General features: G+C 33.2%; 1 protein-coding gene across 8 annotated transcripts in view; it reads left to right on the forward strand.

Annotated features, from left to right (window-relative positions):
• LOC101724467 (disintegrin and metalloproteinase domain-containing protein 5) overlaps positions 1-19,906 on the forward strand; it is a 118,938-nt gene that overhangs the window by 36,011 nt on the left and 63,021 nt on the right. For all 8 annotated transcript variants that reach the window (XR_002386393.2, XR_015453489.1, XM_013076036.3 and 5 more), the window contains 3 exons: positions 6,134-6,326; positions 11,908-12,003; positions 18,105-18,303. Coding sequence is in view for 6 of the 8 variants with exons in the window: in XM_013076036.3 (XP_012931490.1) it covers positions 6,134-6,326; positions 11,908-12,003; positions 18,105-18,303 (488 nt within the window). In the remaining 2 variants the exon portion in view is untranslated. The remainder of the gene's footprint in view (positions 1-6,133; positions 6,327-11,907; positions 12,004-18,104; positions 18,304-19,906) is intronic.

Genomic DNA, 19,906 nt, shown 5'->3' on the forward strand with positions numbered 1-19,906 from the left:
GAAGCAATACTCCCAAATTCATTCCTGGAAGCAACCATCACCTTGATCCCCAAAGCAGAGAAAGACCCAACCGAAAAAGAGAACTATAGGCCAATCTCACTAATGAACATAGATGCAAAAATCCTTAATAAGATACTGACAGATAGAATGCAGAAGATCATCAAGAAGATCATACACCCTGACCAAGTGGGATTCATCACAGGGATGCATGGATGGTACAACATACACAAATCAATAACTGTAACACTGCCTATCAATAGACACAAAGACAAAAACCATATGATCATCACAATAGATGCAGAAAAAGCATTCGACAAAATCTAACACTCATTTATGATTAAAAAACATACAAAGAATTGGAATAGACAGTCTCTACCTCAAACTGATAGAAGCCATCTATGAAAAACCAACAGCCAATATCATACTAAATGGTCAAAAACTGAAATCCTTCACACTAAAATCAGGAACAAGACAATGATGTCCACTGTCACCACTCTTGTTCAATATAGTTCTTGAAACATTAGCCACGACAATTAGACAAGAAAGAAATAAAAGGAATAAAGATAGAAAATGAAGAAGTCAAATTGTCATTATTTGCAGATGACATGATACTCTATATAGAAGACCCCAAGAGCTCCACCAAAAGTCTTCTAGACTTAATAAGCAAATTCAGTAAAGTAGCTGGATACAAGCTCAACACTCAAAAATCAATAGCTATCCTCTACATGAACAACAGACTCACTGAGACAGAAATAGGGCAAACAATTCCTTTTACAATAGCATCTAAAAAATTGAAACAGCTAGGAATCAACCTAACAAATGAAATCAAAGAGCTCATCTCTGTGAAGTATAGCACTCTGAAAAGCGAGATTGAAGATGATATCAGAAAATGGAAAGGCATCCCTTGCTCCTGGGTAGGAAGAATTAACATAGTGAAAATGGCCATACTTCCAAAACTGCTATATAGATTCAATGCAATCCCAATTGAAATTCCAGCAGCATACTTCATGGACCTTGAGAAAATAATCCAAAAATTCATGTGGAACAAGAAAAGACCTAGAATAGTAAAAGCAATTCTAGACAACAGAGACAAGGCAGGGGGGTATTACAACCCCCAACTTGAAACTATACCGCAGAGCTACTGTGATAAAAACAGTATGGTACTGGCAAAGAAACAGACCAGAGGACCGGTGGAACAGATTAGAAGATACAGCAGCAACTCCAGACACACAACTCCACCTCCTCTTTGACAAAGAAGCCAAACACCCTCACTGGAGGAAAGATAGCCTCTTCAATAAATGGTGCTGGAAAAATTGGGTTTCAACTTGTCAAAGAGTAAAACTAGATCTGTATCTCTCACCATGCACTAAACTAAAATGGAAATGGATTAAAGATCTAAATATTAAAACACAAACTGTGAACCAGCTGAAAAACAGGTTAGGTAGAACTCTTGAAGACATTGGTGTAGGAAAAGATTTTGTGAACAAAACCTCAGTTGCACAAACAATCAACAAGTGGGATCTGTTCATATTAGAAAGCTTCTGCACAGCAAGAGAAACCACCAACAGTGTGAAGAGACAACCCACAGAATGGGATCCTGCTTTGCCAATGTAGTTAGTTAAATTAACATAGAATCACACTATTTTCAGGAAGCCCCTAAATGCAGTGACAGTGTCCTTATAAGAACATAAGCCCAACAAGTGGGATCTCTTCTTACTAAAAAGCTTCTGCACAGCAAGAGAAACCACGAGCAGTGTGAAGAGACAACCCACAATGTGGGAAAAAATTTTCACCATCTGTCCCTCAGACAAAGGTCTACTATCTAGAATCTAGAAAGAACTTAAAAAAATCAGACCTCCTAAATTTAAATACCCAATCCAAAAATGGGCATCTGAAATGAACAGTCATTTCTCAGACAAAGAAGTGGAAATAGCAAATAAACATAGGAGAAAATGTTCAACATCACTGATCATTTGAGAGATGCAAATGAAAACAACGCTGAGATTCTGCCTCACCCCAAAAAGAATGGCTGCTATAATGAAATCAACCAATAACAAATGCTGGCATGGTTATGGGGAAAGAGGAGCAATGGTCCACTGCTGTTGGGTATGTAGACTCGTGCAACCACTGCGGAAATTAGTATGGAGATACCTCAAAGAATTAGGACTAGAGTTCCCATTTCACCCAGCTATTCCATTGCTGGGTATCTTCCCCAAAGAATTTAAAGAATCATATCACAGTGATATATGTGCACCCATGTTCATAGCAGCACAATCTGTGATAGTTAAAACTTGGAAGCAACCCAATTGCCCATCAATGGGATACCGGATATAGAAAATGTGTGTGTGTTTTAAAAATAAAATGGAGTACTATTCAGCCATGCAAAGTGAAAAATTAGAGACATTTATAGCTAAATGCTTGCACATTGAGGTGATACCCCTAAGTGAAATAAATAGGGTACACATGTGTAAATACAGAATAGTTTCTCTAGTGTGAGAAACTGAAAGTGTAAATAAGGACTAAAAGTTATAATAGATAATGTGAAATAGGAAGAAAAGGGGCAAAGGGAAAGTGGGAAGGATAGGGGAAAGGAAATATGGGAATGGAATTAATATGAGAAAATGGAAAAATGGAAACAAAGTCATTTTAATAGGGAGGGATTGAGGGGTTGAAGGGAGGGCAGAGGAATGGGGAAAAAATAAGAGCCAAGAGAGATTACATAAAGGTGCAAATTTCCAATGATGAATGTCATATCGTACACCTAAAATGTACCAATAGAATTCACTAAAAAAAAAGAATGATGGTGTTGGGTGCCAGGGATTTAGCTCAGTGCTGCCTTTGGCTGCCTCACAAATGCAAGGTAATGAGTTTGATTCCTGGTACCAAAAAAAAAAAAAAATGATGGTGTCACAAAAATGATGAAAAATTACATGTACCAACATTCAGAGAACATTTCTTGATTTCACAGAAGTGCATTATATTTGTCTGTTATGAGATACAACACATTGAATTATGAAGACTCAGAGTAGACAGAACCATATTCATTCTTTATCATGTTTGCACATTATTCATGTGTGTCTGTACTCTTATTGGTCATTTGGCAATAAGTTTCAATCATTTGCTTATGTAGGCATTTTACCTCTCATCCAAAGGTGCCTACTTGGGTATTTACAAATAACTACAGTGTATATTATCATTTATTTTAAGTATTAATGAAAATAATATTATTTATATTTAGATATATAGTAATGTTACTATTTTATAATTTAATATGTCCATCACATGTTGGAATGGATGTACTAAATGTGTCCATCTGGCTGACAATCTTAACTGGGACTTATTTTTGATATAGGGCTTATATTATGAGCTTCCTAAAAATCATGCTTGTTGTTATTTTCCAACTAGGTCTTATTTTCAGAGAAATGCCATACTGGGATAATCATATGATTTTTGTCCTTGCTTCTGTTTATATGATGAATTGCATTCATTGATGTACATACGTTGAACCATTCTTATATTTCCAGGATGAAGCCTACTTGGTCATGGTGTATGATCTTTTTGATGATTTCTTGCATTTTGTTTCCACCATCTTGTTCGGGATTTTTGCATCTATGATCATTAAAGAAATTGGCATGTAGTTCTCTTTTTTGGTTAGATCCTTGCCTGTTTTTTTGGATCAGGATAATATTAGCTTCTGAGAATGATTTTGGAAGTATTCTTTCCCTCTCAATTTCATCAAAAAGTTTGAGGAGTATTGGTATTAAATCTTCCCTCAAGTTCTTGTAGAATTTAGCTGAGACTCCATGAGGTCTTGAGCTTTTCTTAGTTGAAAGTTGTTTTTTTTTTTTATTGCTGCATCAGTTCATTACCTTTTACTGGAATGTTCAAGGTTTTTAAATCTCCTTCGTTAGATTTGGGAATTCATATGTACTTAGGATCTCTCTATTTCTTTTGAGTTCTCCAGTTGTTTGGCATATATATTTGTGAAGTAATAGCTATTAATTTTCTGAATTTCCATTGTCCACTGTGATTTCATCTTTTCATTTCTAACTGAATTAATTTGTGTCCTTTCTTTCCTTTTTTGGTAAGATTGGCTAAGGGTTTGTGGATTTTGTTTATTCTTTCAAAGAACCAACTCTTTGATTCTTTGTATTGTTTTTTATTCTCTATTTCATGAATTTCTGCTCACTGTCTATAATTTCCTTCCCTATACAATTTCTGGGTTTGGGCTGTTCTTGTTTTTCTAAGATCTTGGGATGTATCATTAGGTTATTTATTTGGGCTCATTCTATTTTTCTGATGTGGACATTCACCACTATAAACTTCCCTCATAGGACTACTTTCACTGTGTCCCATAAGTTCTAGAAATGTTGCACTGGCATTATCATTTAATTGGAGGAACTGTCTTATTTCTTACTTAATTTCTTCTATGACATACTGACTTTTCAGGGGTGTGATTTTTAATTTCTATATGTTTCATTTCTGTGGTGTCTTCTGCTATTGATTTTGAACTTCATTTTACTGTGATCTGATTATATGCACAGTAAAATTTTACTTCTTTTGCATTTGCTTTGGCATGCTTTATTAGCTAATATGTGGCCAAAACAAATGTGTATTTTATTACTATTGGATGGAACACCCTGTATAGATCTTTCAAGTCCATTTGTTCAAAAGTCGATTTTTTTGTGTAGTTGATCTATTTGTGGTAATGAGATATTGAGATATCCTAATATAATTTTATTGATGTTTATCTGATCTTTTATGTCCATCGAGTTTATGAAGTAGGGTGCACAGTGGTTTTGTGCATATACATTTATAATTTTTATCTCTTGCTTTTGAGTAGTTCCATTAACCAATATGTAATGTCTTTCTGTGCCTCTTTGATCAGCTTTGGTTTGAAATCCACTTCATCTGAAAATAGGAAAGCTACTCTTGCTTGTTTTTGAGTTCTCATTGCCTGGAATATTATTTGCCATCCTTTGAAATTTTTGTTTATGAATTTCTTTTTATGTTAAATGTGTCTCTTGTATACAGCATAGTTAGATTTTGTTTCTTGATCCATTGTGCTAATTTAGTCTTTTGATTGGCAAGTTGAGTCCATTTACATTTATAATTATAATTGGTAAGTATTGACTTATTCCTGTCATCATATTAATATGTTATTGTTTTGCTTTCTTTCTCTTCTATTTAATTGGTAGTTCTACCTGATGTATTCATTTTATTGGACCTTTTGGCATTGTTAGCTTCATTATCTCCTTCTAAGATATCCTTGAGAATTTTTTGAAGTGGGTTTGGTGGTCATGAATTTCTTTATTATAGAAGTATCTTATTTCTCCATCAATTTTGAAAGATAATTTTGCAGGATATAAGTATGGATTAGAAGTTGTTTTCTTTAAGAACTTGACAAACTGTCATCCTCTCCAAGCCTGTCTCCCAAGGCTATTTCTCACCCTGTCTGTCATTGTGGTAGGGCATCACTTCAGTGCTGAAGTGAAAATCTCTTGTGTGTTGATCTCTTTTTGATTATGTCAGTCTGGTGGTTGTAACTTCTGTTGTCTTGTGCTGTGGAGAACCCGGGATATGTGATGTTCATTTCTGGGTCCTCCTTGCTTGGCACAGGTCCTGGGTGGGTGTCAGCATTGGTTGGGGGCAGGGCACATAGTTCCCAGGTCCTCATGGATTGCCACATGGCTTGGGCAGGCTTCAGCACTGGCTCTTAATTCCATACCTTGACAATTGTGAATAGGGCTATGACAAACATAGGAGTGGAGGTGTCTTTTGAACATGTAAATTATAAGGACTTGAGCATCTATGCATTATTATTTCTGAAATTTGGGGTACAGGTGGTCTTGGGAACAGATGTTTGAAGATATTAAGGGATCATATGGGCTTTGTTTTATATAAACATGGTGTGTGAGGATAACTTTTTGGAATATATTATTTTAAAATTTTTTCTTAGTGGGATTATAAAAGTATGTTATAATATATCAATTTAATCAATATTTCTAAAAGTGTGCTTATTATTTTCCATGTAGAATAATGTTTTTGAAAACGTTCTTCAAAACATCATATTAAGAGTTATGTAGAGATACACAGCAATAATTTTTGTGACGCTCATATTTTTATATTTTAGGTACTCTGGGGTTTTAACGGATTTTAGCACTTGCAGCCTGGATAACTTTAAATTATTTGCATCACATTATGGTCTTCATTGTCTCAAGAACAATCCCCTTGATAAGCCAATTTATAAGCAGACAAATCCAAAGAAAATGTGTGGCAATTCAATAAGGGAAGAAGGTGAAGAATGTGATTGTGGCACTGCACTTGTTAGTAGAAATTTTCCTCAATTTCTTTTATGTGCATAAAATAGTAAGAAAAAAAGATACCAACTTTGTCTTTCAGTGAAATATATTTGAAAAAGACATTTTTATTTGGGAAAGTTACAAATCTTTAAGTCTCTTGATTTTATTTTTGCAAGTGAGTGCATAGGTTTATAAAATAATGTTTGTCTTCAAAAATTCTTTGTAGCATTATTTAGTGGAAATACGAGCTAAAAACGTAATGAGTGCCAAGACTGTCTCAGTCAATGCATATGGAAGGGGAACAAGGAAGGGGAAGAGGAAAAGGAAGGAAGAGACAAGGAAATAAGAGAATAGAATGGAAACAAGGTTTTTTAAATAAGGAGGGAACTAGGAGTTGGAGGGAGGGGAGGAAAGTGGGGAGAGAAGGAGAACCAAGATATATTGTACAGGTACAAATTCCCAATGATGAATGTGATCGCTATATATATATATATATATATATATATATATATATGTATGTAAAATGTACCAATAAAATAAAGTCACCCAAAAAAAGAAAAAAAGGAAAAAAGTTTATGCAATATACTCTTCATAACCAGCAGTATAAAACAAAACAAAACAAAAAACCAACAACCAAATAAACAAACAAAAAACCACCAAAAATGTCCAGACAATGGACTATGTCCAACAGGACAGTAAAATGTGTTGTTTGCTAATGTATAGAGGAAAATTATTTTAACTACAAATGATACCAATTTAAAATATTCTAAAATGTAATATATCCCTTGTAGAAAATATAAAAGTAAGATCAAAATAGAAATGAAAGGTGATAAATGACCAAAGTGGCTACTGTACCCTGCCATTGAAACCAAAGATGCTGCTAGAGTGCATACTGTTCTCAGACCCAGTAGCCACTTCATCCCTGAGACCCTACCATCATTGATCTTTACTACATAGATGCAATAATACATATGATGTTTTCCTCCCCTGTGGGAAAAAGGTACCTAGGAGACACTCATCTCCCAATTCCAGTTGTTGCTTTGCCTTTCCACTGGCTCCTCAGAGTCTAGGCCCAGCAGAGTAGCAGTGCACCCAGGTTTCTGAGCTAATGGGGCATCTTTCTAGCCATAAATAGCCTTGTCTGAGTTGTGCCACCCTTTCCCATGTGCTGAACAGCCACATCTAGATACCTCCCAGCATCTGGATTAGCCTTCCAGAGTCTGAACTGCTTAGCTGTCTTTCTGCCCTGGGTAGTAAAGCCATCAGTGATCTGTACCCTGACTTCAGGAGCCCTAGCCATAGTTGAACCCTACCACTCCTCAGAACTTATACCGCATTCAACTTCAAAGAACCTGGGCCATGCCTGTTTCCCACCTCTTCAGGATCCAGAGTCTTCACTACATGGTACCTCTTTTCCTGGTGCCCAAGTTGCTATTCTGTCCTGTTGGCTCTAGGATTTGAAGTATAACTGTTTCTTCTCTGGTGCCTGAACCTCTGGAATACTGTTCTTCACTGGAGGCAGGCTGGTGCTCTTACCCCAAGGGTCAGTCACTGCTATGATACAAAGGTGTGCCCCAGAGCCACAGTCCTAGGAGGCCTGTATCTACTCATGCCTTACAGAGTAAACCTACACCCATGTCACAGGTATACAGTAGATTAGCAAGATACAGCGCAGGATCCCAGATCCACACTCTTGACAATCTTTGCTTTGGAAGACATGGCTATTGTGGCTTCCTGTGGGTTGTGTCAGACCTGGGATCAAGAGAGATCCCCTCAGTTAGGTCTCCTCACTACAGAAAAATGAGAACAGGACCCTTAAAGTCTTTACTACCAAGAGCCTTAAAAAGCTACTCTACCAACCTTGCTGCTACAAACGCCTACAGTGTAGGCTGCTGAAGTACATAATCATTACTGAAACTGATCACAGCTGAAGAAGCCAGACAGAGACAAATTCAGCAAAATAGCAAGATACAAATTCAACAGTAAGAAATCAATAACTTCTCTATACCCCAATAATAAACTAGCCGAGAAAGAAATCAAGACAACAATCCAATTCACAACACCTAAAAAACCCCCGAAACATCTCTAGAAATCAACCTAATCAAGGAAGTGAAAGACCTCTACAATGAAAATTCCAGAATATTGAAGAAAGAAAGTGATAATGACACAAAAAAATGGAAAAAATTGCGAATGTTCATGGATGAGCAGAATTAATATTGTTAAAATAGCCATATTACTAAACATGACCTACAGACTTGATGAAATCCCCATCAAGATACCAACAGAAACTAGAACTAGAAAAAAATAATCCTAAAATTCACATGGAAATACAAAAGACCTAGCCAAAGCAATCTTGAGGGAAAAGAAAAAGGCTAAAGGCTGATACCTAATTTTCAAAGGATAGTACAAAGCCTAGCAACAAAAGCAGCATGTTACTGACACAAAAATAGACACATAGATCAATCTTAAAACAGAAGATTACAAACTAGACTGTATAAAGAACTCAAAAAACTTAATGCCAAATAAAGCCCCCAAATAGTCGAACCAAAAGGGAAGAGAAAATCAATAGTATATTAAGATTCCATTTCCAGCCAGAGTGGCTTTCATAAAGAGGATAAACAATAAAAAAAACTGCTGGTGAGGATGTGGAGGTGAGGAGCCCTTCTGCACTGTTAGTGAGAATGTAAATTAATAAGCCATTATGGAAGGTTGGTCAAAAATCTAAAAAGTAGAATTACCATATGAACTTGCTGCCCCATTCCTTGGTATGTATCTGATGGGCTTAAAGTTAGCATGCTATGTGAAGGCTGCATTTACTGCAGTATAATTTACAGTGACATATGGGATCAGCCTAAGTGTCCATCCACAGATGAATAAACAAAATATGATATTAGCCAGGAAGAAGAAATTATATCATTTGCAGAAAAATGAATTGAAGTGGGAAATGTTAAGCAAAATAAGGCAGATTTAAAAATTCTCATGTTTTTCCCTAGTAGAGCAATCTAAAAAGACAAAAAACAAATATAAACAAAGATGATATAAAAGTAGGAGGAATACTATCATTGGGCAGAGTATAGGAATATAGGAAGGGAATGGGAGGGTGAAAGGGAGCATAATGGGATAAATATGATCAAAATATGTCATATGAGCCAGGTGTGGTGGCACACACTTGTAATTCTAGCAATTGGGAAGCTGAGGTGGGAGGATCATCTTGTTTGAGGGCAGTTTGGCTACTTTCAATGTCATCCTAGCTGCATAGAAAGACCTTGTCTCAAAGCAATTAAAAAATTAAAACTTTATATCAGAAAGATGAAGAATATTAAATAAAAAAGGAAGTGAGAAGTATTTAATATTTACCACTTTAAAAATATAAATAACTTAATTGAAAATAAATGTAATTTAATTTTTAAAAATTAACTAAATTTTTAATAATAGTTTTGTTAGAAACTAGTCTCCAAAATTCCTGAAAATTTAAAAATCATCCCTTGCATGCTAGAACAGGCCAGTTCCAGAACACCAAGGCACATGGCAATTCTAAATTTAAAATCATCCAAAGATAGCTTAAGTATTTGAAAGAAAATTTTACTGAGGAGAAAAACAGGAAAATTCATAATCATTGTCGGAGGTTTTGACTCATATGTGGCAATAAACACTAAAAAAAGAAAATTTAAAAAATATATACAGTATTTGAATAGCATAATTTTTAAATGACCTAATTAAAATACAGAAAACATCTCCCTAGAGCTACTGAATACACATTATTTTTAACTGCAAAACTTACAAAAATTATTCAGCTAATTCTGACAAATTTCAAATGATTAAAATTATGTAAGAAGACATTGTGTGTAAATTGATAACTTATCTGAAAACTGTGCAATGCATATACTAAATATCTTAGGAATTTATCCCAGTTTTGTCAGGTGGTCCTGGATTAAACCTTAGCCCTAAAAGTTACAAGAGATAACTTGGTTAAAATTTGTTATGTTTATTTATTTGCTTGTTTGTTTGATTTTTGAGATAGGGGCTTGACTTTAGTTCAGTCTTCCCTGAACTCACCGTGTAGCCCAGGCTGGCCTTGAACTTGTGGCAGTTTTCCTGCTTCAGGCTCCAGAGTGCTGGGATTAGAGTCATATGCCACCGTGCTAGGCAGAAATTTATTATATTTTAAAAGTAGCTATTTTTAACCACACAAGTAATATGTGAAGGTATGATTAGCATAAAAAATCTAATATTATAGATAATACCACAATTCCTGCTTGCGACCATTTTGAAGGTCCTTGGTGTTATTAGTTTGTTGTATATCTTCTGATGCCCTTATTCTATATTTATGAAGATGTGTTTATGGAAATATAGGGAATAATTTTATGATGAGATGTTGGGCATAAACTATATAATATCATATGCATTTTTCTGCAAATTGCTTTTATTCCTCAACAATATGCATCAAATATATTGTTTCTGTACAAAAAGGTACCTAGTACATTGCATAAAAGCTATAAATCAATAACATTAAGATAACTAGAATACCCCCAATATTTATAAAGTTTAAAAAAATCACTTCTAAATTACCTGTGGGCAAGAAAATTACTATGAAAATTAGATCAAAGATAATGAACCATTGTTCTCAAAAACAATTCTTTACTCATGAAGCTTCTATAAACTTCATGCCCAGAAATCTTGATATGCTCATTGTAAGAAAGGAACATTACAGGCCATAGGCACTCCTGAACCTAGATGCAGAAATCCTAATGGGATATTAGCAAGATAAATCTGGGCTTATTTCATGAGCGTAAGCTTGACTTAGTATTTGACAATAAGTCACTTCTATTCACTATGGTAAAATAAATTACAGAAGTAATATAATAGTTCCAATATATAAATTAAAATATTTCCAAAAATTGCACATTTTTTATAAATTATGTAGTGTATGTGGTGCTTGACAATAGAACTTTCTTCATGATGGCACTGTTCTGTGCTGCCCAATGCATGCTCCCCTGAGTCACATGTGGCTAGTGAACACTTGGAATGTATCTCATGTGACTGAGCAATTAAATTATTAATTTCATCTAAATCAGTTCATTTATATTTAAATAGCTACACATGGCTAGTAGTTACCTATTGGTGCAGTTCTGGAATCTAGTTTTTCATCTTTTCCAACAAAGTGAAGAAGAGGCATTGAGAAAAGGAGTAGGTACAGTAAACATTTGTGAATTTATGGACAATTGCTAAAGAGTTTTAAAGTTGGGATTTATATGTAAATAGATATGGTTGATAATATTTATTAAACAAAATGCAAATATAAATAATATAAAATGTAGAAGTGTTGAAAGAGAATGTATTTAATAAAGTACCCTAATTTCCTGTAGGTTATTCTTCAGTGTAGTATTATTGTTTATATCATATTGAATGTAGAGAAACATATTTTTTCTCCAAACTAAAGAATGAGATGTTGACTTCTGTAAGTCAAACACTGTACAGTATAAAAATAATGGGGTTACTGAAGCTGTGAATGCTGTGCCTATACTTTGTAAAGTCATGCACTGTGCTCTTTTTTTGATGTTACTCAATCAGATATGTTTAGCTAACACTTAGCTTTTCCTTATAGAATTGTACTCATGTAAGGTGCTGTGATCCTACATCATGTAAGAAGAAAGGCAGTGTAAAATGTGGCTCTGGAGAATGTTGTACAACAAATTGTCAGGTAAGAGACAATCTGTATTTGACTTAGCATTCAGTTTCTTGAAATATGTGTCAAGGAAAGCATAACAATACCCTATTCAGTCCTTTAGTGGAAAGGTGATTACATTGTAATTTAGTGATTACATTGTAATCATGCAGATTGGACCAATTCCATACTTTAGTTTATTCAGTAACCTATCATTTCTTATATTTTCATGTCCATAATGTCTGATACTTTTTTCTCATCTTGATTTACATATATATAGGCAATACAAATCTTCCTGTGTACTCTCTGAAATTTCTCTGTGATCAGCATATGCCTACAACATTTTTTTGCACTCATTTTCCTATTAGTATAACTTATATAGGGAAAGGGAGCAGATTAGCTGTTTTGTTGGTTAAATTCACCTTAATATCTTCTAGTAAAGTCCTTTTCTCCTTTGCAATTCATTTAATTATTTGTTTCAACCATTCATTTCCTCTTTATTAAAACCATCTTAAAGAAGTTTTAACTAATTTTCTGTACTCAGTATAATTTACTGGATCCTGAAAAAAAATCCTGAGCAAGGTAAACAGCAAACATCCATAGATTGGAGGAAGAATACACCTTTTAAAATTAAGTTTCTGTAAAATCCAGGAGGAATTTCAGGAAAACACCATTTTCTAAAAAATTGGAATATTTTCTTCTTTGAATTATTTTAAGAAAAAAATGGAACAAAATGAAATTGAAGGTGAATGAGACCACTGACAAATAAATTTTCAATTTAAATACAAGATCAGAACAACTTAGTGAACATCAGAATTTTTGTGGCTGAAACTAATTATTGATATGAAAAAATAAATAGAAGAGAAAGCCAAATGCATGGGTTAGAGCAGAGGGGAAAAAAGAGAGAAAAATAGATAGCAATGAAAATAGATTGTAAGCTTTTAAAAAATGAACATCAAAGAAATAGTTATTCTAGTTAATATAGCAGCTAAAAGTATCTATTCGTATTCTTGATATTAATGTACAGCAATAATATATAGATTAACTGAAAGAAAAAATGTGTACAGATCAAAATTTAGTGAAATTTGGATGAAATGAAAGGTTGGCATTAGATGTGTATTTTTAATTAGTATATGGCTTAAAATTATTAATTCTCTAACACAGGAAAGAACTTATCTCACACTGTGTAGCAGGGGGTATCAAGAGAACTAACATGTAAGAAAAACATTATACAAGATAATTTCAAATAATTAATTAATAATAATTAAACTTAAGTAGTGCATGAGGATTGTCTTCATGATGGGTGATGTGAACTAAACATAAACTAAAATTTTAAATGGTAGGAGGAAGAACTGATGTAGAAGCTTCAGGCAGTAAGTGAAGCAATAGAAAGGCCTTAAGACTGGGATATGCATAAAATAAGTAAAGTTGTCCATTTTGCTCTACTTTAATGATTGACAGGGAGGGAAATAGTGTACTATATCTATTTTATGTGACTCTCTAGAATTTTTTAGTCATATTTTTCTTTTTTCTTTGGTACCAGGGATGGAACTCAGGCCCTTGTGCTTGTGAGGCAGGCACGGTGCCACAGAGCTAAATCCCCGGCCCTTTAGTCATATTTTTCTGATCAGTGCTCTTGATATAAACACAAAAGAACACAGTTATCATTTATTACTAAAGTATAATTCTCTGCTAGAAATGTTAAATGAAATCATAGTTAGGTCTTAAGGTACATCCATTTTCATACAAACAACTCAAGTTTATCTTTCTTTCAAGCTACAGATTTTGCTATGCTATGATTTTGCTCTTATATACCTCAAAATATGATCTAATTTCCCTTTTGATTTATATTTATCCAATGTGTTATTTAGAAGTACATTTTTCTCTTTCTCTCTCCCTCTCTCTCTCCTCTCTCTCTCTTCCTCTCTCTCTCTCTCTTTCTTTTCTCTGGTACCAGGAATCGAGCTCAAGACCTTGCACTTGACAGGCATGGCACCACTGAGCTACATCCCTGGCCAGAAAAGTACATTCATTTTTAATCCATTCTAAAACATGAACAGCCACATGATATTGAGAAATGGGTAATTTTCAATATACAATACATAGTGTTTAAGTGGTCTTTCCAATATTTTTCCAAATTTAATTGTACTATTATGATTTGAATTTTTTAAAATTTGATGAGACATATTTTATGTCCCAACTTGACTATGTTAGGTCTATAATAGAAAAGAATGCAAATTCAGTTGGTGTTACTTAAATTTCAGGTCTACTTGATTTATAGTATTGTTTAATATCTACTACAAGTACTCCTACTATATTCTTGCTATATTTCTCCTCATTGTTTTATCAGTTACTGAAAAAGAAATACTGAAATTTCTAGCTATAGTGGTGAATTTACCTTTTTTCTTGCAGCTTTATCATTTTCTTGCTTCATTTATTTTGAAGGTCTCTTGTTAAATGACAAAATGTTCAGAATTATTACTTCTTTGTAGAAACAGATCCCTTAATAATTTTGAAATGAGTTTTCCATATCTACTAATGTTAATTGTTCTGAAATTTACTTTTTCTGATATTAAAATAACTGCTCCTGTTCTGACCTTTATTTTAAATGTTTGCAGTATGTAATGATTACAGGGGATTAGTACATGTACATTACACATTTCAATTATTTTCGCCCTCCCTCCAGCCCTTTTTTATTTTTCCAGCATCAGATTCATTTATTTATCTTATAAGACCTTTTAAAGTGAATTATCATATATACAGATTAAAAAACAGACTAAAAGGCCAAAAACTATATAAAACATGTAAGACAATTGTACTAAGTCAAGGTACAGTTTTAGATACATTGTCCAAGCTGGATTATAATTTTTCTCTTTCAATATTATCTGTCATACATATATAAAGGTTTTCACTAAGAGAAACCACGCAATACAAACTGTGTTTGTGTCTCCACTCTTAATTTTTAAAATTAGACCAAGCGTGGTATATCTTACACTATCATTTTATTTTCTCCCTCTCTAATTTCAACCTATGTCTTTATATTGAAAGAGTACTTCTTTTGAGCAGCGTATAATTGGATCTCACTTTAGATTCAATCTGGTAATCTATGCCTAGTTATTGGAGTATTTAGATGATTTACATTTGATATTACTAATATAGATAAATTGAAGTCTATCATTTTACTTTGTCCCGTTTATTTTGTTCCCTTTTCCTATCCTTTTGCCTTCTTTTTTAATAACCAAAACTTTTAAGTGATTCTATTTTATCTCCTATTTAACTTACTATATATAACTTTGTTGTTTTAGTTTTTGATTTAAAGGTCATATTAGACATCTTAACATATTACTTTCTACCTTCAGGTTATATCATATTATAGTATAGTGTAAGATTATACTTCCAGTATGGCATAAGAACTTAAAATATTTTATTTCTTTCTTTACAATGTTGACACTATTATTATTTTGTGTTAAATGTTATCTTAATGATATTCATATTATATTATTATTTTTCTTTTTATTAGTACATGTTTGCAATACATAATGTTTACATTCCTTGTGAGGAGTTTATACATGTACCATAAATCTTAACTACTTAACACCTTACTTTTTAAAAATCCTTTTCCTCTCTCTTCTCTCCATCTGTTGCTCCTCTTCCTATTTGAGAAAGATCTATCCCCCTATTTCCTGTTATCTATTTTTAAAAGATTATAAATCAATTATCTTTTTATAAGATACTAAAATATTTATATATCCATGTAATTACCACTTGTATGTTCTTAATTGTTCTGTGTAGATGCATATTTCTATCTGATATTATTGTCCTCTCCTTGAAACTTTTACTATATGTGTAGTTTAGCCCTGCAGTTGATGAATTTGGGTGACTTTTGGTTGTCTAAAATGTCTTTATTTTTATTTTGTTTTTGAAAGATACTTTCTCATAAGGTTTGAAGTTGACCATTTTATCTTTGGTACATTAATTTTACTCTCCTACCTTGTTTGCTTGAATTATTTTCAATGATAATCTACAATTAACCTTATTTTTGTTCTTTTGTACATAAAGTGTCTTTTTTTTCTGCTGGATGTGTTAAGATTGCTGTCTTAATGACTGATTTTGAAAAATGTCATTATAATGTATCTTGATATTGTTTTCTTTATGTTTCTTGTGCTTGGGATTTTAACTTCTTGAATTTGTAGTTTTCTTCACATTTGGAGAAATTTCAACCATTTTGTCTTCAAATATATTTTCTATATTTATATTTACCTTCTCTCCTTGAGAACACACATACACATGCAAACACACACATATGAAATGATCTAACAGATAACTGATGATCCATTAATTACTTTTAAAATTTGGCTGTTTCATTTTAAATAGTTTCAACTGCTATATCTTCAAGTTCTTTTGTATTTTCTCTGTGGTTAATCTGCTCTTAATCCTACTGTTTTTCATCTCAGAAGTTATAATTTCATTTCTAAATGTTTAACTTGTACCTTTGTTATTTTTCCTCAAATGCTAACTCATTTTATTATTTCTTTTCATATATTTTGTAGGTGTGATAAAATATAACCAAGAAAATTCACTTTCAAAATTTTTTATGATTTGTGTACATTCTCAAAAGTTTTCCCTGATTAAAACAATCTTACTAAAATCACCTTCAGTTTTGCTTTTCTGTATTAGGCCTTTTCCTGTAACTGGGACAAAATACCTAACACTGGCAACTTAAAGGAGCTCAGGTTTATTTTGTCTCACAAGTTTGAGTTTAAACCATTATCTGCTGGGAAAATTTGTGCCCCAAACTATGAGTTTTCTGACAGATACAGTAGTGTCTACTGTGCAGTCCATCACTGGTCCGTTTATGGAAAGGGACATAATCTTGACCATTAACTAGACAAAAGAAGTACAGACTGAAATTCTTGGCAAGAATAAAAAAAATCCTGATGAATTAGGAGGAAAAATCTGAGAAACAAAACCAGTAATTTTAAAGTTGAGGGCTAGTAGGAATTCATCAGAGAGGCAAGGAAAGAAATATTTCCAACATGAGTGTAAGAAGAGAAACATTATTAAACTGTTTTAACTCAACTTCTCTGTGAAATTCTCTGATCATTAATGGAAGAGCTACTCAGTAAAGGTTGGTTCCAAGAGCATTTGAGGAACTGAACATTTGTAAGTATTTTTATAAAGTTAGAATAAAGATTGACTTTGCACAAATTTTTAAAAGCAAACAAATTCTGAACAAACAATACTATTTTATGATATTTTTACTTATTTTCATAAGAAACAATTTTAGTCATTGGTTTTGAGTTCAGTGTTAGTGCCATAATCTCGTGTGACACAAGTAAATTATTGTATTTTGTTTTCTCATCAAGCACTTGGAGAATTTGTGTAACATTTGCTACAGGTAGCACATACTTATCAACAACTTGAGAAAAAGTACAAAGAAATCCATTTTGGGAAGATGAATGTTATTATATATTCTGGGTCTCTAGGACCTTTGGAAACTGGACAAAATTTAACTTTGTACAAGATAATGATAGCCGTGAGGAGTTGTAGAGATGATTTATCTTTCTTGGCAAAAGCAAATGCACAGCAAAGGAACTTGGAAGCTATTAGCTAAAGTGAAAGCACTGAATATATCAGATACCTAATTGTAGATATTATTTTAAAATTGTTTACCATATGGTATGTAAAATAAACATTATCTTGTGCATCCTTAAAATATTTTCTGGTACTTTCTATATTTTTCCTGAATGCTAATGATGCATATTATTTTGTAAATGGGTGCTCCTTTCTGCTTTAAGGGTGATAAATGGAGGTAACAGCAATTCCCCATGCTAGCATAGTCATAATGGGTTATGAGTAATTTTTATATTACAGTGTTAATATAATATGCAGTGTTATTTTCTTTCTGACATTGTGCTTGTCTTTGAGTTCCTAACTACTTTCACAAATATCACCGTTTGTTTTATGTACAAGAAACTCAATCACCTACATTTCTATGTGATGCTTCAGTAGGTGACAGGAAGATTTCATTTTCTTATTGTTCTTATCAACTTAGAAAAAAATGGATGAGCTGAAATAAAAAGAAAATTGAAGTAATATTGATAAGTAATCTTTTTTATGTTCCTTTTCCCTCATAGCTGAAGAAAGCCAATACACTTTGTAGGTCATCAATTGATACAGAATGTGATTTCAATGAATACTGCAATGGGAATGAGGGGGACTGTGTGCCTGATACTTATGCACGTGATGGAAGCCACTGTGACTCAGGGGAAGGCTACTGTTTTGGTGGAATTTGTCGGACTTTTGACAGACAGTGTGAAGCCTTATTTGGAAAAGGTAATGACTATAATTTTCTTTTTAGTTCCCAAAATTTGATTACTCCAGTCTATTATTAAAATCCATTTTTTAATTTCTAAAATTAAAAATGCATAATGGTTATATTCATCGTGGGGAGTTGGTACATGTAAATATAACATATCTTGATTCTTTTTACTTCTTCCCAATTCCTTAAGACAAAAATATAAACATAATTTATTATTGACTAAAGTCTTGCCTAATGTACATTAGTGTTAAAGGAAGTTGCAAGTTTTTTGATTCTGAAAAATAAAACAAAAAAATTTCTGAGTTTACATGGAATTCTTATTTGCAAAAGACAGAAATCTAAAGTGAAAACCCACCTTTTCACCATATTAAATAGAGGTTTACTTTAGACTTAAAAGAAGTACATTTTTAAAAAGCAAAGTAGGGCTAGTTACTGAGTATATGGGTCTCCAGGGGCTTGTTTATAGCTAAGGGCTTTAGCTCACCCAGTCCATCTTGATAGCTTCCTTTAAATGTGTGGATCATTTGCTTTGTGGAAATATACAGCTCCAAACATATGCAATACATGTTCTGTATGAGAGTGAAAAGTTTCCTTCTCAGTCTTCCTTTCAAGTTCTTTCTTTCTTTCTTTTCTTTTTTCTTTTCTTTCTTTCTTTCTTTCTTTCTTTCTTTCTTTCTTTCTTTCTTTCTTTCTTTCTTTCTTTCTTTCTTTCTCTCTCTCTCTCTCTCTTTCTTTCTTCTTTCTTCCTTTATTTCTCTCTCTCTCTTTCTTTCTTTCTCTCTTTCTTCTCTCTCTCTCTCTCTTTTTTTTTAACCCAGCTCATAGGAGACGCATCTAGGTATGGTCTAGATTGCTGAGACTCCCAGGAATTTAAGGAGGAGGTGAGATGGAGGTTTTGGTCACTAATATAGTTTTGTTCTGTTTTTTTATCAGAATTTTTATTTGTACTACCTGACAAGAAAATGACTATAGGTTAGCATTTGAAACATAATTAAGATATAAACAAATGATCATTACGATTAAGAAGAATGGAAAAATATACCAGATCTATGACCTAATGTTTCTCCAAGTAAAACCAGCTCAGTGCTGGCCAGACAGCAGGTTATCAGTCAGGTGTCCTACATGTTACATATCTTACTTAGCAATGATATTGCATGGTTTCAAAGCCCTCTGAGAGCTGCAGGGTATAGGTACAATAGCCTTCACCTCAAATAGCACTAATTTCTTTTTTAAGGCAAGCATGATATCTAAAGTGCGGTGATTTCAAACTACCTCCTCACTAACCCTAGTGACTCTGTAGTTTATGGCATGTAGTACATGATAAGTCAGTTTTTGTACTTATTTGTGGAAGACAATCTCACCTTGCAAGCCTCTTGGGGAGCTTAGGAACCAAAGAAGACTGTTGAAAAATTTCCCCAAAATTATAGTGTATTTTGATCTAAATTACCCCCAGTTTTTGATTGAGTCATCCATGGTCTGTCATGTCAACTAGAATGGTCCTTGAGAAGGATTTGATGTAATTGTGAAGTAGGCATTTGCTTTGGAAGATAAAATCTACATACAACTTATAGGTAATAGACAATGAAGTTAGTAGTATACCACAGATCTGATACCGAT

This window comes from Heterocephalus glaber, unplaced genomic scaffold (assembly GCF_053883595.1).
Source record: "Heterocephalus glaber isolate CG9 unplaced genomic scaffold, H.glaber_assembly_v1.0 deba00001461, whole genome shotgun sequence".
Taxonomy (NCBI): Eukaryota; Metazoa; Chordata; class Mammalia; order Rodentia; family Bathyergidae; genus Heterocephalus; species Heterocephalus glaber.